A 22966-nucleotide genomic window follows, 5' to 3' on the forward strand; every position below is an offset into this window, starting at 1 on the left:
GCTACATTAGCGTCTTTGTGGCTATTGTTAGTGTGTATTTGCAGGTAGTTGCTTTGCATTGATGTGGTAGGCCAAAATTGACATGCTTCTGTGGTATACAAGCTAATTCTTACAAATAAATCATGTCACTGTACCTGTATACAAAGGTATTGTTTGGAAGGTTTATTTTTATTGTTAAATATTAATTAGATTTAACTCAGACCGACAATTCTCATATGCTCTTCCATTTTCATGCCTTCCTGCTGCTCCTGAGCCTCCCCTCCCACCCACAAGAGCCTATCAGGTCAGGCCAAACAGAAGGACATATAATCAGTGTCAAACACAATAAACCCAATGCATGTAAACAGATCCAATTGGCATACAAACGTAAATCAGAAAGTTTGAGATTAAAAATTGGATTAAAATAAATAACGCTTTAGTAATGGCTGTGAATTGTAATTCTTTTGTTAATACGGCATCCCTAATCTCTCATTTCACATTCCAACTGTTATCCTAATGACCCACCAGGTTCACAAATGCAGGTGTGCCGCTCCCATTGGTCCGAACAACGGCTGTGGGCGGGACAAGGAGATGAAACGCAAGGGTTGCCGACATTGCAACCGATCTCCACTTTGACACTTCTGGAGGGACGCGGCAGAGGGGGGGAATCCGGTCTCACACCCAAGCGAACACCCTACAAACAGAAAAAGTTTACAATATTTTTTTTAAAAACAAATTACTTTTCCGTGTGAGCACACCCATCCATCAATATTTCGTCTATGGAGTCTCACCTGTATGCATCCTCTGATCCCATTCTGGACCTCTCCCGAGCCCAATACTCCTCCCACATGCAGATGTTTGACCTTTAGTCCATGAATCTCATTTCCAACTATTGCTGTTCCCTAATAGTGACCGAAGATTGTGAGAGGTCGAAGAGGGATAGAAAAGTCAAACGTTAATCATGAATAATAAATAGAAACCGAATTCCTGAACAAAGATACATAATCATTTCATTTGAATTACATTGTGTAACATTGTAAAACAGTAAAATTTAACAAATGAAGCTGTCAAGGTTGTCAAAGCTCTTTTTTTTTTTATAAAGCTACAAAAAATAATAAGGGCAAATAAAAAAGGCAAATAAAGACATCTGAGCTACCAACTGAAGAAATGTGTGATCATACTACTAAGTACCGCGTTTGACTTTATGACTAAACGAAAAGCATTTGAAGGCAGGAGGGCCCCAGACGGAATAATTGACTTGATTAAATAAAAGAAAACAATCAAGTAAGATCAATGCACACAGGGCCAATGCTTCAGTAATAACAGTGAGAGTGTCGTGAAGCAGCCCTGGCTGGGAACATTAAACGTCAAGCATGAAACATAAATCAATGGGTCCCATTTACAGTGTTAGTCATTCAGCAGGGAGAATTGATATTTGCCTGACAGTCAGTGCCAAACAATTTCAAAGGTAATCACTGCCTAATTAATGGAGGCAGTTTGTCATAATCTCCAAATTTGACTGCTCCAAACATTGCCAATCTACTGTCACAAGATGATTTGTGATACAATATTTGGGAATTCGGAATGGTCTAGATTATAATAATAATATACAGTGAGTTGGACATTTTCTTTCGGCTCTAAAGTGTCTAATGGAATTCATCTCTTACTTGATAAAGTCCAAAGTCAAGACGAAGTGTGGCAACATAGCGAACGTCACGGCCACTGCGAACGTCCCTTAGCTCTAGTTGGAGGTCGTGCCATCGCCCATCTGCCACTTGAACCTGATCCAGCCTCAATTTCACTGGTCTGGTAGAACCCCGCGTCACGGAGAATACCAGCTGACCATTTGTCACCTGAAAGTGGATGGAGCACATTGGTAAAACTAATCATGAGGCCGAGGAAATATGAATAAGACCAAACGTATGAAGTTTTCGTTTCATAACCTGGAACAGCAGACTGGTGTACTGGCCGGCTTGGGCCTGAAGAAGTGTCCCCTCTCGGGCTCTGGTTCGAAACACTAAACCCAGGTACCAGGGTGTGGAGATGGTAACGTCGTTCTTTAAGTCCCACCAGAGAGCACTGTTTCCCAGGAAGCGATGAGGGTGTGGCATCACTGCAGAAAGGATGAGAAGGAATCATGCACGGGAGGTCAGAGATATGGGACGATGATGTTGATGAGTCATCAGATGAGTCACTTGACTCGAGAAGAAATATGAGCAGAATAAATTCAATATTAGTGTGTGGATGTGAGTGTTTAAAAAAAAACTACAGGACGGAAAGAGTGGATTTGTGAATGATTGAAATGATCAAAAACCATGTTTGTCCACGGTGGCAGAGTCAGAATAGAGTAAGTAGAAAAAAATGCACACCTCCAATAATGGCAAGATATTGTCATTTGAATGCCAGGCCAGTAGCTGGCGATAGCACAGCTCTGAAACACAAAAGGTGCAGCAACTGCTTGTCCTTGGGAATGAGGTGTCCTTGTGAGATTTGAAAAGCAAACAAGTTCTCCGCTATTCAACTCTATTTAGTGACGCACTTTTCATTAAGTGTTATTGCACCAGTTTATTACGTAATAATCTTGAATAAATGGAGCGTGTGCTCGACCTGCATGCAACCAAACTTTTCTTGGCTTAAACAGCGCTGAAAGTTAGCGTGGCCCCACCAAAATTATCCCACTGTTCTTTACAGACTGAGGTCCTCTTGTTTGTTTTTTTCCCTACGTTGTCACAGTCCACCATTTCAGCCACCTCACTTCCAGCTTCACCACACCCGCTCAGCCCTCCTTCTAATCAGCCTCGAACACCAACACCTGCAACCATTTACCCGCTCAGTATAAAGCCCGGTCACTTCCCTCCACAACCCGCCAGATCGTCTCTATGCGCTACGCCGAGCTTTCCAGCAATTCCTCCTGCCAGCCTGCCTGTTGTCCGACCCTGTTCGCCCTTGACCTCCCGATTGCCTGCCGAATTGACTGGATCCTTGGTATTTCGACCTTGCCTGCCTCTGACCACCCGCTAGCCTGCCGTCTTTACCTGTATGCCCGAGCCCCCCTCCCGTCTCGCTCCCTTTGCCCGACTCCCAGCCAAACCCCAGCTCTCCCGACTCCAGAACCCCCCAGACGTCTGTGCCACGCTCCCGTCAGCTCCCACGACTACCCGCACCTTCTGTTCAATAAACACTCTGCCATTGCCCTTACCAGTGCGTGCGTGCTCTTGGGTCCTCCCTCGTCCCGCCGTAACATACGTCTAACAACATGGAACCCCATTCTTATACTGGGCGGGGCTCTCGGTGTGATGTGGGAGAACTACTTCATTCTCCTTCATTGACCCCTCGAGGAGGTCTACTTTCAATTCCGTATACTTAGCGCACTTTGACTTTTTCCGCCATCTGGACAGTCCTTGTGAGTCAGGTGCAACACATTTTAATAGCTAGGGAAGGGACGCTCTAACTGCAATGGGACCGGACTTCTTTGAAACACACATGGTGCGCACCGCCTCCGTTTAACAGCGCCGAGCTGCGCCTATCTAGCAAATTGCCAAATCTCGGTATAGCCCCACCCCGACCACATCTGCCGATCGCGAAACTTGTGCCTGATCACAAAAATCGGGCCCATAGACAGAGACTGTAAATACCACTGTCTAAAACAATAATTTAACTGGGCTATAGCCATTAAGTGTTTTGAGCACCCATTCTGAACATTTTGAACCTTGGCATCTTGTCTCTTGACTGAATGCTATAAACAGGAAGTAAAATGTCACATTGTGTGGCCTTTATATTTGGAAACTGAGTTGGACTTTAATAAAAGTGGGCTTTGACTTAATGGGGAAAATTTGAGTACCTTGTTCATGTCATTTGCTCCATGTGCTCCAGGATTTGTTGCATAGCATGCAAATGCTAAATACAATGCTCTTATCCATGTGTAAGTTAAACTAGCAATCCAGGTTTTATTAAATAGTTTCAGTTTTAAAACCGTTGAAGAATTTCTTTCACTTGCCATCTGTCTGTGTTTTCTTTTTGCGGATTCTCTGTTACTTAACACATTTTGATAACCCTGATCGCATTTTCCAGACTGCCTTCTGCCCCTACTCCATTTCTGCTCATCCTTATAACAGCTTTTCATTTTCTGCTCAGAATCCCTTGTGGTCTGCTCGCTGCTCTGATGTGTTCCGCCCTCGAGCTGAACCAACAGCCTCAGATATTTTTTCTTTCTAGATCAAAAAAGACTTTTAGATGATTTAAATGATATTTTAATAGTCACCCATACTGCGACTCTTTGACCTTTTGACTTCTTCCTTCTAAAAAGCCTCTTTTGATAAAACAATAAACACTAAAGGTAGCTTTCATTCTGTGATCACAGTTTTCAAGGTGTACATTAATCTATTTGATATCGAGTTATAAACTAAGATGTATTAGGTTATATGAAATAAGCTCTTACCATGGCTGCAGTCCTTCCCTCCGTACCCAAGAGGACAGTCGCAGGAGAATGTCTCCCAGCTGACCCGGCAGGTTCCTCCGTTCTGACAGGGATTGGACTTGCAAAAGGGAAGTTTGGCGCTGCAGCCTATAAAAGACATACTTTAACATCATAATCATACAGTACAAACAGTATTTGCAACATGTGCAGAACTTCTAAACAACCTATAATAACACATCCTTCCATCCATCCATTTGCTCGGAGAGAACTCACACGGGCTCGGGGAGAACATGCAAACTCCACAGAGGAAGGCCTGAGCCAGGTGGATTTGAACTTAGGTCCCAAATATAGAGGAACACGGTGGCAGAGTGGTTATAGATGGGATAGATTCATAAAATCCATAGACTTATTTGAGTTGACAACTCATTCGATATTCAATGAAAGTAACTGCTTAGGTTGTTTGTTGATATACAGTACTGGCCACAGGATCATTGTGCCACTTTTTTATACAAGCACGAAAGCTAGCTCAAACTATTCTCTTTAAAATCTGTGTAATTACTAACACTTGGTCTAACCAGCCCCCAAAAGTTAGCCATGGTTGAATAGCATTGCTAACCTGGCAACGTTCCATTGTTAGCAATAAATCCGGCCAGGTCCAGCGGCTTGTTGTCAATATGCAGCTCCTTCATACAGCCAATAAACTCCCTGGTACCAAACGGGAAATTGTCTGGAACGTTGGGAACCCCACCCAGGAACAATGGACCTGTCAGGTCAAGAGACCTAGAAAACACGGAGATACAAATTATGGGTATTAGGGTACAGGCGGAATTTTCAGAGACACCCTCTGGTAGGCAACACTAAGAAAGAACTGGAGATAGAGATTAAATAAATCCATTAAAAATCTTGTCCAAGGAAATAATACTGACAGCATGGGCACAGCTTTTGGGGACAAATCAAAGGATAATTCTGGCCTAAAAAAAAATCAGGAGTAAAAGAAAAAATTGAAATGAGGACAGAAATTAAAGAAGACAAGGCGATAGATAAAGGAACAAGAAATTGAATGTGAGTGATATTCGGCATTAAGTGGATTACAAGACAGATGGGGGCTAAATCAGAGAACAAGGGCAGGAAATAAAATAGAGTGGTTTTTAAGGAGACAACAAAATAAAGTAGTAACCATGATAATCATAATAATGGAGGCAAAAGAATGATCAAAGGATGACAGGAAGCAGCTGGGGAGGCAGATGAATAAACAGATTAATTGTGCGTTATAGCAAATATCAAGAGAGTACAAGTGTAGAGGTGGATGAAAAGACACAAGGTGAGGTGAGGGAATATGGGAAGAAAGATGTCATGTTACATTAAAAAAAAAATCCATGTTCTGTCACTGCCACAATTTTGCCCTCCTGTGTTTTTTTTTTCGTGTTTTTTTTTTTAACGCTGGCTTTAAGCACACCGTGAATCAGATGAAGAAGAAACACAGGGAGATTAAAGCAAAAACAAGAGCTTTACTTTTGACAAATATAAACAAAAAGCATCATTGGAAGCCAACGTTAAATAAAAGAAAATGAGACATGCCACAGAGGCGGCACTGGTCTCTACAGTGCTTCGTTGATCCTCCTGGGGTTTCTTCATGCTTACATGATACAGCAAATGTGATTATATCAGCCAGAGGCCACACATAAACTACTATAACAAACACATTTTTTTAAGCATTTGGGCAGTAGAGCTTAGCTTTAGCACATGTCCCACAGTCAATAGATTCTGGGTTTGAATCTTGGCTTCAATCCTCCCACATTGGATTTTCTCTGAGCACTTTGGCTTCCTTGTGTTAATTAAAATTGTCCATAGGTGTGTGATTGTAAAACTGGTCTGTACAAAAAGCAACTGTGGCATACTGTGAGCATCAAAGTCTGCAGTCATTTAAGTCTATTAAACAGCTTTTGAAAAGTAATCCGATTGCTAAGTCAGTGGTCCCAATGTAATAATAGCTGAACTGGAGATAAAATTTGAATTCAGAACAACCCTTGTGTTGTTTTTATAACTGTTGGTGCAGTAGAAAGAATTAAAGTCTGCCATAGTAATGACACACTGATAGATACAACTTCAAAATAAAAGCATATCAAGGCATTGTCCAAATATTATTTGGTTTGGTAAGATTTATTATTTTGATGTTGGCTGGCCTTCTCACCACATTTGGTGGTGTGTTGTACTGCAATGCAGAGTATGAACAAGATTCACATCAATCAATCAATCAATCAATCAAGTTTTATTTGTATAGCCCTGAATCACTGAAGTCTCAAAGGGCTTCGCAGGTTAAAAGAGGTCATGTCGAGACTTCTTCTGGAAAAAAGAAGTCGTACAGAGACATCTTTTTGGCGTAAGGTACACTACCATCCCCTGTCAAAGCTCCCAGAGGGGGAAGGAACAACTCAAAAACCCCAAATGGGGAAAATCAGAAACCTTCAGAAGGGACCACAGGTGGGAGGAGCCCCCTTCCACGCCCACATGTTGAAGTGGATGCTGCATGTACTAAATACAGGCTAATACAGATACACATTACAGACATATTCTCATGTGTTATATATTATACTGCATTGCAAAAAATAAATAACAGGCATGGATGAGAAATCTCATGTCTTAATCTCAAGGGATCTCATTGAACGAGATGTCCCACAGCAGCATTTTTGTTTTTGTGTCTGTTTTATTTGTGGGCATGGGCAAGGTAGCAACTTGGTAGAATTCTCGTAATAATACTAATGTACCTATATGATTCCCAGCAAATTTCTGATGACAACACATTGGCCCGTTCGGGGTTTTATTAAAGATAGCAGAGCGATATGTGCAGGCACAGCTGAAAGAAATGAAGATGAAGTATAAAACGGGTAATAAGGTCATTAAAGCGATACGGCTAATCACCAGGGAGCATGTAGCAAACTTATGAACTGTCGAGTCTCATGAAACACGACTAAACATCCTAGTTCCAAGATCTCTTCATTCTGGAAATCCAGGGAAGCAGAACTACATGATTAAGAAATGTTAAAAACATTCCTATATCCTACATCAGCCCTGTAAGTGTAAACATACGATATACTCACTTTTTGCTGCTGGTCTGTTTTCCCTGTGCGGCACAGCTGTAATTTCCAAGCTGGGCGCCAAAGCGGAGTGACAAGGCTGTATCGCAATCATCAATGCTCACTACTGCAATCTTCTCATCTGAGGGACCCTGGGCCTCACCGCCCATGCCGCGTTTAGGCTGAACAAACAAAGGAGCAAAATTAAAAGACTGCAGTGGGGTTCCCTTTTAATTAAGACTTTCTATGTGACAGTTTTTTCTTGACATAATCACATAGATCACATTAAAAAAACACAAAGATTATAAACGAGAAATGTATGTTATTTGTTGACCAGAGTATCCCACTGGATACGGTCCAGAGGTTTGTATGCATATTCAGATATGCTAATTAAGAAGCACAAATATGCAGCATTTCCACATTAAAGTGATACAAACCTCTGTATGGACAGTTAAATATAATGATGGGCAAATGAAACCTCATGAATCGCCATTTTTTTGTGCCTCTAGATGGCAGTGTCATCAAAACGCATTTCCATTGATCTTGCCTTTATTTTTAAACTAAGCTTACCATCTAGTGCAGTGGTTTTCAAATGGGAGTAGGGTTAGGGTTAGTGATTTTGATTGGTTAGAGGTTAGTTTTTAAGGACAGATCTCTATTGTGATCCCAAAAGAAGACACTTCAAGTTGATTTTTTTTCTGTGGACAAATATTTATTCATAATTATTTATTTCTGAAAACATGTCAGACATGTTATGTTGATCATTTTTTTGAGGACAATAAATATTTATTATTATTTATTCTTGAGAACAGTACACCATATTTTTTGTGGACAGATATCTATTAATAATTAAGATTATTATATTATTTTATATTAGATCTCTTCTCCGAACAAAAAGAGGACACTTTATGTGGATTATTTATTGTGGATCAATAAAAAGGTCATTTGAGAAATTCTAAAGTTGAATAAATCAGACACTGATGGCATGTTTTAAGTCCCTTTTTTTTAACTCAAAAATTCTACATCTGTGGTACATCTGTGAGAAACTGTTAAGAACCACTGATCTAGTGGAGAGGAAATTACAAGTTGTTTCCAAGGCTTCATTTTCCCATCACTAGTTAAAGCTCACATTCAATTTTGGGACACACGTGCAGAAACCTAAAAAAAACATCTAATCTTCAGTTGATGTAGCTTGTTTACCACAGTTGCTGTTAGCTAGCGTAGCGTTTTGTTAATTGCCTTGTTAGCAAATTGCTATTGGGTCAGGTATCAATTCTAGAGAATCCCGATAACAGCAAAGCTAGTTGCTTCTACAGTGTGGTGCTAACAATAATTTTTAGCTACTTGACTTTATGGCTAATTGTAACCAGTGTTAGCATATTATGTTTACAGTGGACTGCCCTCCACCGAGTGTTGCTAAAAATGCTCAAATTCAGCTTCGGTCTTGTTGCATCAGTTTTCCGTTTGAAATCAGTAACAAAAGAAATGAGTGGAAAAAAAAAAAATGTAAAGATCAATGGAAAAGAATGATCTTGTTTAGTTTGTGTCTCACTTGTGAAAGCTGACTTTTAGTTCCATTATTTTTTTCATCAAAGTTTAACAAATAACATGAATTTAAAAGCAATCATCAGTGAACAAAAATGAAGTACACACAATTTTGGGCCAGTTGAAAAAAAAAGAATGCGCTTCAAATACAACTATGACCTATTTTCTTCACACAAAAGTTCATTTTCAGTCAGGCAATCCAACATATAGCCGACCAGTGGGATACATTTCTCATATCTCACAGCAGGGAAAGAGCTAAAGAGGTATTGCTCAGGCAAGACACAATAAACTGATTGTTCATACACAATCTGCAGGGAAGGAGAGGAAGACAGACAGCATGTACGATATGTGGACTCTGTCACAGTCATACTCACATAGCGGTTAGCTGGCTGAGGAAAATAAAAGAACAAAAGTAAATTAAAGGTGATGTGCATTCGCTGTGCATGGCTAGAATGACACGCAAACACCCACGCGATGATATGAACGCGTTTGTTCTCAATAAAAAAGCTTTGCTGGCATGGAATCTTAAAATCAATTGTGTAGACACAACAGAAGCAAATCAAATCCAGAAGAAAGCCCAAAGGATATGATGTCATGACTCTATCAAATGTGAGAGATGTTGAGAGTGTTTTGAGATGAACTCACCTTGTTGTAATAGTGGATGTGAACTGTGTGCCATTCCCCATCACTCACACCACCAGGCACGAACGGACTCACCTGGGTAGAAGATTCACCTGCAAGTATAGTGAAAAAAAACACACCAAAAATTTAGATTTAGGTATATAACTGATGAATAAGCTGCACCACTGCTTGTAACACTAGCCATAGTTTTAAAACCAAGTTTAAAAAGCCAGGCTTTGTTTGAAATATATTCATTTCTATCCTAACCGTAGTTTGAAACCCTAATTTGAAAGCCTAGCAGTAGTTTAAATCTATTCTTTGAAACCCTAATCCTCGTTTGAAACCCTAATTTGAAAGCCTAACTGCATTTTAAATCTATTCTTTGAAACCTCAACCCTAGTTTGAATCCCTACTTTGAAACAATAGCCGTAGCTTTAAAACCTAGTTTGAAAGCTAAATTGTCTTAAATCTACTCATTGCAACCCTAATCCTCGTTTGAAACCCAAATTTGAAAGCCAAGCTGTGATTTAAATCTATTCTCTGAAACCCTAACCCTAGTTTAAAACCCTACCTTGAAACGCTAGCACAGTAACCCAAGTTTTAAAGCCCAGCTGTATTTTAAATCTATTCTTTGAAACCCTACCCCTAGTTTGACAGCCTAAAGCTGAATTTTAAATCTATTCTTTGAAACCCTAACCCTCGTTTGAAACCTTACTTTGAAAGCCTAGCAATTATTTGAGTCAAATAGAAAAAGAAGAATTTACCTGTGGAATATTTAAGCATTACTTGACCCTCTTGGATCTCCAAAGCGATAAAGTCATGCTTCTCGTTGAAGCGTCCATTGTAGAACAAAAGACCGTTGCTCTCCAAGGTTGCAAACCTAGACAACAAAAAAACATAATATAAGCACTACTTTTAACAAATTTTAGCACAGAAGTAAATCCCTATTTGTATTCTTCATAAGATGACTGTCCAATGACATGAGAGACATAAAAGGTTATTAAAATGTCAGAAAATTGTGCACTGAATGTGAAAAGCATCTTGTGTGTTGATTCTAAATAAAAAACATTTGCTTTTACTGTGAAAAACAACAAACCATATTTTAGCATATTTTCTCGTAAGTTCTGACCCAAAACAGTAACAGAATCATAATTAATTTTTGGTTGCGCATCATTACGCAACCCAGATTCAGGCTGACTTCATTTGAAAATCATTAAGCCTGTTAGAGTGTGAAAGTACGTTTTCAAATATTGTAAATGTTACAATATTTGAGCTTCTTTTAACCCTTGTGTAGTATTCCGCCTTATTCTTTGATCTTTACATCACAAAATTTCACACCAATGGCAAAGCATTGAAAGAAGGCCTTAGGGAGCTGAAATTTCACCCAGATGGCGATAACATATTTAAGTTGGTTATCACACTACCAATTGTGAGTTAATCTTTAGCTAAAATACTTGACGACTATGATGTGGAAAAAAAAAACGACCCACAATCAATGAGTAAAATTGTGCAAGTATTGATTGTGCAAGTATTGATTTTAATAGCGAATTTTTGCATTTCTCCGCAGTCACTGCAGCAGCCTGCACCATGGTGGCCACAATTATGCAGAGCTATCAAGTTCCTGCAAACCAAGCAGCAGTTGCGCAGTAGCCAGCTAAAACAATTTCTTCACTCTCTTACTAATGCAATATGTGCTTGGGCATTACAAAAATATGCTGTACATATTTAGTGTGCAAACATGTTTTAGTTCATATTAAGAGTATGTCCCCTGATGGCAAACCATATTGATGTTTCCAATCTAGTGTTTGTTCATCTTTAGAGCACACACTCTCCTCCAGCTGGACTGTACACATAAATATATCGCGCATGCTGCAGCCCTAGGGAACACAGTATATTTACCCAGTATCTGTCTTTAGGCCCGGTGGCAATGACAAATTGTGCACCTCTGAAGGTGACTGATGAAGAAGGGGATACAAAACTGTTTGGGGCGGGGAGGGGACTTGAGAAAGGAAAGATTTCTGCAATGCTGTGTTCTGCAAAATCAAAAGATTTTTGATAGAAGCAAATAGGGGTCATGAATAAAATATGGAGATCAGGGTAACAATAGCAGTGGGGACTAGGATGGGGAATATATTCATTGGATCGCCGTTTTAAAATCAAACATAGACAGCTGAATCGGAAATGGAAATTTTGCAAAAGTGGCGGAATGCTGGAAGAGTGGTTTACTTATTTATAATAGGTACCAACTATTCAATTGTGTCATTTAAAGGCATTGTCCACTTATTTAAACATTGTTAGCAGTAGAAAGACATATTATATATATATATATATATATATATATATATATATATATATATATATATATATATATATATATATATATATATATATATATATATATTCAAGAGTTTTTTGTCATATGTATAGAATTTTTATACCACACAATGAAATTCTTATTCCGTTCACTCCCCGAGTGGCTGATGACATTCCATGTTTGAGCAATAAACAGATAAATATTAAAATAAAAAATAATACAATAAACAATAAAACAACAACAGAAACCATGGGGATAATGTTATAGTCCAAATAACATGTAGAAAATAATTATATAAAAAATATATAATAAGTAAATAGGATTGAATGATTGGACAGGACTGGAATGTGTTAATTTCATAATTAAATTTTGTCAAATTTTTTTTTTTTTTTTAAAATCACTTGTTAACTGAAAATGACATCACTTTTTAAGGTTGAGGAGGGCTTAACCAATCACAGTTTATCCTGTGAATGCCGCATGATCAACAGGTGAGCCATGATTCCTTGTCATTCCTTGAGCGAAGACCACAGGTGATATCAGTAAATAATAGTTTCGAAATTGTATCACCTGTACATTAAAAATAATTTATCTATACAAATAATTAGAGGCAAACAATGGTCAAAGTTATAAACACAACTGTAATCCCTCAAAAGAATCTTGGAGCTTCACAGACCCAAACTTGTTCATCCATTCACAACATCACAGAATAACAAAGTCAAATATCAACAAATGATTCATATTTTTCATGCGAATCGATTGCATGACAACGCAAATGATTATTGTATGCGCTACTGGCCACTTACAATCCCCACAAGTTCATTTAACAAAAAAAAAAAAATACCCTGACCATAATGTATCCTGGCAACCACAAGCAATATTACCAGCGTAACAAGCACTCTCCAGCATTACCCGCTGTCTCTCTTAACAAACATTCGATAATTGCTGCCTCACGCTGACTTCACTCAATTCATCAGTTAATCCAGGGGTAGGATACTCCGGTTCCTCCAGAGACACGTCCTGCCTGTTTTTGATGTGTCTCACATTCAACACACCTGATTGAAATGATCGGGATCGTTATCAGGCTTCCGCAGGGCTCGCCGATGAGCTGATTATTCGAACCAGGTGTGAAAGGCGAGGGAGACATGGAAGAAAAATGGGATATGGCTCTCGAGGAACCGGAGTTCCCTACTTAAGGTCTTATTTTTCACAACCTCCTATTTCTCATTGCTTGTAAAAGTGAAGATTTGCTTTGTTTTGAATGACAGGTCAGCAGAATTAATATAACAAATTTTATTATGTATTTCTGACGACAAGATTATTTTACGGTTTTATGCCTAAAAAAAAATGACACCAGTGTTACTTGCATACAACTGCTGTAAATAGAGAATCTAAGGGTAAAATGGTAAGCAAATATCTGTTATTTGGATGATTATTTGTGATGATGTTTGAAGGGCCATAATTTATTTAATTGATTTACTCGACCACCCTATTAATCTGTCAAGCTCTAGAAATTTCTGTTGGCAACAATGCAATAGACTTAGTCAGACAGCTGCTGAAAAAAATGAATGTAATTATTTATACGATCAAATTATATCACGTGTTTATATGACAGTAAGAAATTAGATTTGAAAACCAACAAATTTAACTTGCTCAAACTTAAAAAAGTTACTCCGACACCCCAGAAATGAAGGATGAGATCACCTAAAAACTGAAAGCTAGACTAAAAAAAAGAGACTGCAGGCATGAAAAAAAGAGACAGGGAAATCTAGTGGCATCGATCAATGAGATGGCGCAGAGGAAAAAAAAAGACAGAAAAAAAAAAGCATTGAGAGATGAGAATCAAAGAGGTTTAATTATTGCTCTGTGGATGAGGGAAATTGGATTTTGGGAGATGAGAGCCCAAGGAAACATGTGATAGCAACAAAAAGAAGTCTTATCTACTTACGTTAAAGCGATGGAGAGGTGAAAGCGTTGTCTGAGGCCCCGGAACATGGCGAACGTCTTCGGGGGGAAGGAGCGAGAGGTGACGGTGCAGTAAGGTCGTTCGTATGCGCCGGCGGGGCACTCGCAGCGGAAGCCGCCACCCGATAGTTCCCGACATGTTCCTCCGTTACGGCACACGCCTGGCATGCAACCACCATTGCGCCGGTCGAACTCACATTGGTCACCTGCGTGGACACACAGGAAAATTACCCATAAGGCACCCTTTGACATTAGGAAATTGAAATTCAGTATTGTTGTTCACATATTTTTGAATATGAGATGACCATATTTTTAGACCATAAGGTGCACAGCCTCGATACAGCAACATCATGCCTTCAGTACAGACTGAGCAGGCCTGCATGTTTAGAAATAAGAACAGCACCAATGTATTTTCAAGACACATATTTTTAGAATACCGTTCTAACACAACGATAACATGCCTGATTGTGCTTACAAATGGAGAGTTTCCCCAGATGGCAAGTAAAAGTGCTGTTCAAAATAAAAATCGATACTTTGATGACTTCTTCTTCTGGCTCCTTTTGTTTCCTCGGAGATTGCCCCTTCGTAGCTAGCAAAAAAAAAGTTTATTTGTATAGCCCTGAATCACCAGTCTCAATGGGCTTCAGAGGTGAAAAGAAGTCATACAGAACATCATAAATACACAACAGCATCCCCAGAACAAAGCTCCCAGAAGGGGAAGGAAAAACTCAAAAACCCCATCTGGGGAAAATAAGAAACCTTCAGAAGGTTGGAGGAGCCAGCTTCCAAGGTCAACAGGATGCACTAGATGCGGAGTGCTAAAAATAACACCTTATCCCACATTAGGCAGGAAGTGTCCAGTGCAAAGATGCCTTCAAGGTGGTCCATCTCAAAACCCGCATAAGAACAACATAAACTCCAACCCGAAAAAACAGATACGCTGCACTCTACTATAAGCTGCAGGGTTCAAAGTGTGGGAAAAGGGTAACACTACTTTGTACTTAAAGTCAGAAATTTATAATAGTTATTTTATTGTTCTTTACAACATGACACCAACACACTCAGATTGTTAAAATACTGCAACAACACAACAGTAACATGCCTAAGTGTGTTTGGAGCACCATCAAAATCAATAGTTCAATTGCGTCTTCTTCTGTCTTCGCTTAACTGGGAGATTGCCACCTGGCAGCTAGTAAAAAAAAATAAAAACAAAAAACTGCAGATACGCCACATTGGAATATAAGTCACAGGGTTAAAAGTGTGAGAATAATTAAGCATGTTTATTCCAGAATTTGCAGTAGTTCTCCTTTTGCTGCACTATGATGCCCTTTAGAAAGTTTTACCTGTAAGTTTTAAGGACCAAAATTTAGCGCAATAAACAACGCTGATTGTACCTCCACTATGCACCCTTCTCGGAGACTGGTGTTTTTTCTTCCCAATCAGGCAGCCACTTACACTCTCCTTTTTATGCAAATGGCTCCTTCATTATGGAGTACACGCAGCGGGGAGCCGATTCCTTAAGGAGGAGTAAGAGTTTCTTTTGTAGAGGACTGACCTTTCTAGTCGATGAACACAGGATATTATGGAAAAACATGACAAAAAATTTAAGGGCAATCTGACCTCTTTAAAGGATCAATTAGGTTTGCTATTTCTTAATAACACAACAAAGGGCCCTTGTTTCTTTTACCGCATTTTCCACACTATAAGGCCCACTGGATTAGGCTGGATAAGGCGCCCCCTCAACCAATGACATGTTTTAAAACTTTTTCCATATATAAGGCACACCAGATTATAAGGCGCACCCTCAATAATGACATATTTTAAAACTTTTTCAATCACAATATAGTAATACTCAAAGTAATAACAATAATAACTCAAATAATAACTCTAAACTCTCAATAGCATAATAACTCAATGTCCATATGAGCAACCTCAAAAACTCAGGAATCAAAACTCAGAAACAGGGCTCAGAAAATCGGGCGAGGACGCAATAAAAAAATAGGTAAGGGAGACCAAAACTACAGACACAGACAGAATCAACATCCACATTGACGATGACCTGACAAAAACTCACCGAAAACAGGAAACTAAATACACTCAAACATGACGAGACAACAAGGAACACCTGGGCAAGAAACAATTGGAGCAGGGAGCTCAGGTGGACGCAATCAAACAAGAGAACAGAAACATGAACCATATACAATATAACAATAACAATTTAACATGGGGAGGAAGGACAAAATAAAGACTAAACACGTAACAACTCAAAAATTCAGGAATCAAAACTCAGAAACAGGAATCAGAAAAACGGGCGAGGAAACAATAAAAAAAAATAGATAAGGGAGACTGAAACTACAATCACAGAATCAACATCAACATTGACAATGACCTGACAAAAACTCACCGAAAACATGAAACTAAATACACTCAAACATGACGGGACAACAAGGAACACCTGGGCAAGAAACAATTGGAGCAGGGAGCTCAGGTGGACGCAATCAAACAAGGGAACAGAAACATGAACCACTAAGAACAACTCAAACCCAAAACATGAAAAAGATATTGGACTGGGTTTTTGTTACTTTGGCCATTACTACAATACCATAAAAACATCCCTGGAAGTTGCAGACGGACAAACAAACAGATGAAAATAGCCTCCTTGGCAGAGACAACAAATCAAAATAAAGTTTTACCTGGCAGTATGTCTCCAGACACCCATGAAAAGAAACACCCACATAAGCCCTCCATCACCACACACAGGATGAAGAACGTCGATGCTCAGTTTCTAGCTTTCCCGGAGCCCATTTGGACACAAACATCTTCTGACACAGCAGCTGCTCACACTCGCGCTCCCCCTCGGCTTTTCCGTATAAAAAGAGCAGACAGTGTTAGAAAACAGCCTCCAGATAAATTGCTCACTACGGACTCTCTTCGGAACCTAACAACGGCTTTTCAAACATTCACGCCGCATAAGGTTGCGGGCAGAAAGGCATTCCCATCAAATACCTCGGCGATTTCATTGTATGTTGTCATTTTGAATGTACAACTTTCATTTGCGCACACACAAATAAAAAAAAACAGAAAAGAAACAGTGCCCTCGCCCTGAAGGCTGTCAGGTTTGATCGTGTAACTGTCTCTGTTGGCACTTTTTGTGTCCGCTAGCAAGACATCCCACACAAATACTCATGAACATAATACATGGTTGTAAGTCAATAGAAACCTTCAACCTTTTTTCGTGATACTTGGGTTGAAAATATCTTCAGACATAAAATACGAGTTGAAACAAAGAAAGAGCAGGATGTGTTTAGGGGGCAAGTAATCACGGACTTCCACCTACTTGAAAGATGGTCTTCAAAGGAATTCCACTGGAACATTTGTGGGTGCTTTAAGGTGGTGCAGTAATATCGTTGTTATATTATAGTTTTTATTGAACGTTGATATCCTCAAAGTATTTTGCATATTTTTCAGTTATTCTCCTACTGCACTTTGCTTTCGGGATCACTCTTTGTTTTTCATTCCAAGACTTCATCATCATCTTTACTTGGGTGTCCCAATTTTAATCATGTGATCTGCCTGGATCAATATTGTTTTTTTAAAAAGTATTTTTAATTATATATATATATATATATATATATATATATATATATATATATATATATATATATATATATATATATATATATATATATATATATTAGGGTTAGGGTTAGGGTTTAGTTTTTACCTCTGCATTTCAGTTATAAATGTATCATACAAAAAAATTTTATAACACGTTGTTTGAACTTTTAATATTCTAAATAGGCCCCAATTTTGAAGGAATGTATATGGGGACAAGAGGCAAAAATTGTGAGATTTTGCAATAGAAAGATTTTATAAAATGTTTTTAAATTAACAAAACATTATATTTTTTGATTTTGGGTTGCAATTTGTTAAAAAAAAATAAATACTTGATTGAATCATGACTCTTGATTCATCTTGGTATTGAGCTATACAGTCCTTTAATGGAATCAGGAGGTATTACTTCATTTATCTTCTTAACTTCTGATTGAAAAGTTTGACTTATCTGGCCGTTTTGTTGACATTCCCTTTAGGGCAGCTCCATCTAGTGGATGCATTACGCAACTCCAGCCACGACTGTAGCTTCTATTCTGCGCATCTTACTTACTCTGAGTCGGCCTCCAAAAACATATAATTGGAACATCTGTCGCTTTTACTCTGGAAGATTGCAGATGGAAACAACACAAAAGTCGATATCCAGCCCTATATTCATATCGCTTTTTTCACATCCCAAACATAACTATGCATCCATATAAGGCAATCTCTCAAACAAGGACACACTTTTGCTAATGCAGCAAATCACCCGTCGTGCCTTTGTCTCTTGGAGCCCTTTTCTGCACAGACTCATTAATATTAAAATAAATGAAGAGACATTAATACTCATGAATAATGCGTGAGCAAGACCTAAACACACCGACAAAAACACACACCCGACAAACACACATTCTGGTTCACTTTTCTCACCTAGTTGGGAACAGGTGGAAAGGCAGAAGCAGGAAATAAATTGTAGAATGGATTAAAAAAAAAGAGGAAGTTACTAGAGGAAGCAAAGAACAGCAAGCGTGATTGCAGAGAAATGTTTTTGTTTTCCATTCTTTAATTGTGACGACAGGGTGTCATGTGCTTTTGCCAGAAAATTATTCTCAAATCAATGAGCTTTCATTCCCCTAAACCGAAATATTTACCCATGGAAGAAACCTCTTTCAATCCATATTTTTGAATTGTGTTCTATTCAGAATTTATCTTTAGAATTTACAAAATATGGCGAGCATATTCAAGCACCATCCCATCAGTGATCAACAGGAGTGATGGGACTTTAGGCTCTTCAAAGGGATCTGTTCATTCATGAATCGTTCACAAAAAAGGAGCCATTCAAAAAACTGACCCTTTTGCAGTATTTTGACCATTTTGGGTCATTTTGCTCTATATCAATCCGACAGTATTTTAGCCAAGGGATGGCACAATCCCAGTACAGTGATAAATAAGTGTTTGTGCCCTGTTAAACTTTGACATGTTGTGACCATCTGGGTGAAATTTCAGCTCCCTAGTGTCTTCTTTCAATGCTTTGATGTGAAATGCCTTTGATGTAAAGATCCAACGTTTGGACAAAATATTGCACATGTTAAAAACAACAATGTTTCATTCTTTCAGTGATTGTGCATTTAAAGTTATTATTTAAAGTTGACGCCATTTTGGGCGTGGCCTTGACTTGCAGCCAATCGAAGCAGCTCCTCACTCACATGAGAGTTGCACAATTCTTCAAATGACTGAAGCAGAAACTTGCTGAACCCCAAGAAAAACATCAACTTAGATGTGTGCGGTTTCAGCTGGAGTAAATGTCACTCTACCTTCAGCCACCAAATTGTCATATTGTTTTATATTCTAAAGCTTCGACTTAAATTCAGCAAATGTCCACTGTAATTTCAAACTCAAAAAGAGAACAAGTCATCACTTCATCATGATTGTATTTGTTTCACCTCCCTCCAGTCTATTGCTTCATTTTTTTATTTCTCCATCTTTCCCCATCTTTCGTTCCTCATCCTTTCTTCCACCTCCACGCTCGGCTTAATGTATTCACACCATCCCTTCATTCATGCAGATGTTTTATTCATCAAAGCCACTATATTCTTCAACCACCCCTCGGCGTCTTAGTTTGCTCCGCCTCGCCTCCCACCGCCTGGTCGCTCCCTCCCCTTCCACCCCAACACATGGTACATCCCTGGAGGCCAATACACTCAGCGCAGCATCCCTCTTTCCTTCCTCTTGTCTTTCCTCTGTAGGTCTTGCTCCCTTTTAAATCTTCCTTCGCAAACTCATTCTCTCCCTAGCGCAGCCCCTGAAGAAATGCATAATGAACCCCAAATCTCCCAATTTGCTTAATCTGTGACTTTTTTGCATAAATAAACAACCTTTGCTGTCATTGTTTAATTCTTAACAAGGAATAGGTGTATTGTGAAAGGCAGCTTCCAATTGCTCGGTTTAGTTACCTGACAGCGGATGTTTCAAAGATAAAAACAATTCTTTTGGAAGCTTTGACTTTATTAAAAGAGTTCTTTTGTTTTTATTGCATGTCAAACTTTATCCTTTCTTAGAAGTCCTAACGGACTTTGGGGTCTACGTTCTGCATGGTCTGGGTTTCAATAGCTTACGGTACAACTAAAATTACCCACCTATCCGAAAGACGAGATCATACAATACCGTATTTTCCGCACTATAAGGCGCACTGGATTATAAGGCGCACCCTCAATTAATGACATACTTTTAAAACTTTTTCCATATATAAGGTGCACCAGATTATAAAGGCGCACCCTCAATTAATGACATATTTTCAAACTTTTTCAGTCACAATATAGTAATACTCAAAGTAATAACAATAAAAACTCAAATAATAACTCTAAACTCTCAATAGCATAATAACTCTGTCAATATGAGCAACCTTGTTCAACTGTAAACACACAAAAGAAACAGGTGAAGCTTACTTTATCAGTTCATTCCCCATCTACGACTCCCAATCTCAATATTCATCCATCTATAAGGCGCACCTGATTATAAGACGCACCATCCGCTTTTTTATCCTTCATTTTATTCTTTGTTTTAACCTTACTCATTTGTCTTATCAGACAAAGTGTTTCATATCCATGAGCGATTGTGTCTGTTTTTACAATGTTCTTATTGTTTTGTACAGCACTTTGGTCATCTGAGGCTGTTTTAAAATGCTTAACAAATAAAGTTGGATTGGACTGGATTAGATCCTTTTTTTTTAAAAAAAACTAAGGCTTTTTGGTGCGCCTTATAGTGCGGTACTTTTGTCCATTCATCCATCCATTGTCTGTAGCTGCGTATCCTCACGAGAATGAAAAATACCATAACTCCCCAAATATAAGACACACTTTTTTTCTTTTTCCCCAAAAAAATGAAGACCAAAAGTATGGGCTTGTTTTGTTTTTTTTTTGACACCATTGGAGAAAATTTGATCGGTCAGCCTCATAAGTTTTGACGTGCTGATTTGCATTCTTATATTGTCTGTATTTTTTAGCTCATATTTGGACAATTACAGTGCTGTGCTGGAAATTCTTCTACCTGTGCTACAAGTGAGTGTAGGCTATGCGTGACTAATTGTACAACCTTCTCATGAGGAGGGTGTGGCAATAACGATAATGCATGCCGACGAGTGCATTGAGACGTTCAAAGCGCAAGACAGTGTGTGTGTGTATCTCCCCTCCCGCAGATCTTTCGATGAGGTAATTTACCTTTTGAAATTAAGTTTCAAATGCCCGAGCATTTCATCATCCAGTTTTTTATCGAACAATTATAAAACTTGCTTTCATTAGATTGCAACGTACTGCACTGGATGAATGCTGATTTTATTGCCACACGTGAAATAAGAGACGATCTTCATCACACACCAAATAACCAAGCAAATATATTTATTTGACTTGTGATCTTGTTTTCGTTCCTCAGATGGATTCAATTTCTCACTTTAGCAGTCATAAACTGCCAAAATTAATCTTGTCTTTTCCTAACCTGCATTTACCAGCCGCATCGCTTTAGTTTTGTCTCAGCTTCACTTTGTATGAAATAGAGCCCGCTGCACAACCACCATGAGATTTCATTTCTATTTGCGTTTTCTCTCCCTTCCCCACAAACTAATTTGGTCTGTCTCCCCGTTTGTGTCTCGTCTCCTCTCTTCTTTGCAGCTCTCACAAAGGTGCATTTACTGTGTTATATATCACCATCTTGAGTGTCGAATCAGATCCTTCTCCTTCAGCCTTACATTTTTTTCTTGGCTACTTAAATGTCGCAGTTAACTCATTCATTCCCAAAGGCGTATTTTTATGTTATTTCATGAGCCTAGACATTCAATCCTATACAGTATTTATCTAGTTATTCATTCATTCTTGCATGCATGCATTTTCAAGTAAAGTACTAGAGTAAAGGAGCATCAGAAAATGAATATGCTGAATTGCAAACATTGTCAAGCATTCTGCCACATTTGCAAGACATCGATTTCATGATTTGGCTAATTTTTATATCTTTGAATCTCCATTTCCGGTGACTGAGTTGAATTAGGGAATAGTGGTGTTTCTACCTTACATTTCTTCCTTGGACCAACACTCTTAACTTGCACCATAGCTTTACTTTTGCATATTTCATTTGTATGTCGAATTTTTCTCCTTCCCAAATTCTAAAACATTGCTTCCCAATGAGAATTTGATTTAGGAATTAACGCATGGGAATTTGTGCTGTATCGCTCTGGTGTAGCCTGCTTTCTAGCTAGCATAACATCGCCTCCGGTAGCCCTGGCGGTGGATCAAGTAACTACACCTGCAACGCCTCAAGATTTGATAGATTCAGAGACACTCTGATTGCATCTTTAAAACCCAGCTTTGCTTTGGACTATGTTTGACAGTGTCCTCAAATTGACCTACATGTACTACAAAACAATTAACAAAGAAAATATGAATTCTAAAAAGACCTATATTATATTTTTGCTCAATGACCCTTAAGTTCCATAAATTATTCACCGAGATGTCCGTGGGTGGTAATAATGAAAGAAAAAGTTCCATAGCGAATCGGGAGAAAATCAATTGCTCCCTGTTTATTCATGGCCCACCTCCCCAATTCGAGTCTAAGCTTTTACAACAGGGAGAATCTATCAACTATCTCTCAATGCATTTTAGCCTACAGTTCTTCCTTTGCAACATCATCCATAATAATGTCTTTTTCCTTCATCTCCTCTGCATTTATTTGCATCTCTGTTCTCATTTGTACCCTCATCTGGACCATCTACTGTCATGCGTTGCCCCACTTTTGAAAGGGAAAATTACCTTGAGTGAATTCCTCAAATTACCATTTAGCCCTGAACGTCAGTTGTTCTTGATTGAGCTGGAACATGACAAGTTGACAACATATTACATTTTTCCTCCCTTATTCATGCAGTGTATTTGGTAGCCACGTTAATTACGTGGCCCCAGGATTTGGTTGTAATTTGGTTTA

General features: G+C 38.8%; 1 protein-coding gene across 1 annotated transcript in view; it reads right to left on the reverse strand.

Annotated features, from left to right (window-relative positions):
• Nucleotides 1-22966, reverse strand: part of celsr3 (cadherin, EGF LAG seven-pass G-type receptor 3) — a 74472-nt gene that overhangs the window by 29588 nt on the left and 21918 nt on the right. Inside the window, exons 4-14 of the mRNA XM_088407514.1 lie at nt 13896-14118; nt 10401-10516; nt 9661-9749; nt 9390-9404; nt 7495-7652; nt 5013-5176; nt 4418-4543; nt 1923-2092; nt 1647-1832; nt 771-881; nt 505-673 (exon numbers count right to left, since the gene is read on the reverse strand). Of these exons, the coding sequence (XP_088263640.1) occupies nt 505-673; nt 771-881; nt 1647-1832; nt 1923-2092; nt 4418-4543; nt 5013-5176; nt 7495-7652; nt 9390-9404; nt 9661-9749; nt 10401-10516; nt 13896-14118 (1527 nt within the window). The remainder of the gene's footprint in view (nt 1-504; nt 674-770; nt 882-1646; nt 1833-1922; nt 2093-4417; nt 4544-5012; nt 5177-7494; nt 7653-9389; nt 9405-9660; nt 9750-10400; nt 10517-13895; nt 14119-22966) is intronic.

This window comes from Hippichthys cyanospilos, chromosome 2 (genome assembly GCF_059441005.1).
Source record: "Hippichthys cyanospilos isolate Australia breed blue-spotted pipefish chromosome 2, RoL_Hcya_1.0, whole genome shotgun sequence".
NCBI classification, from domain to species: Eukaryota; Metazoa; Chordata; class Actinopteri; order Syngnathiformes; family Syngnathidae; genus Hippichthys; species Hippichthys cyanospilos.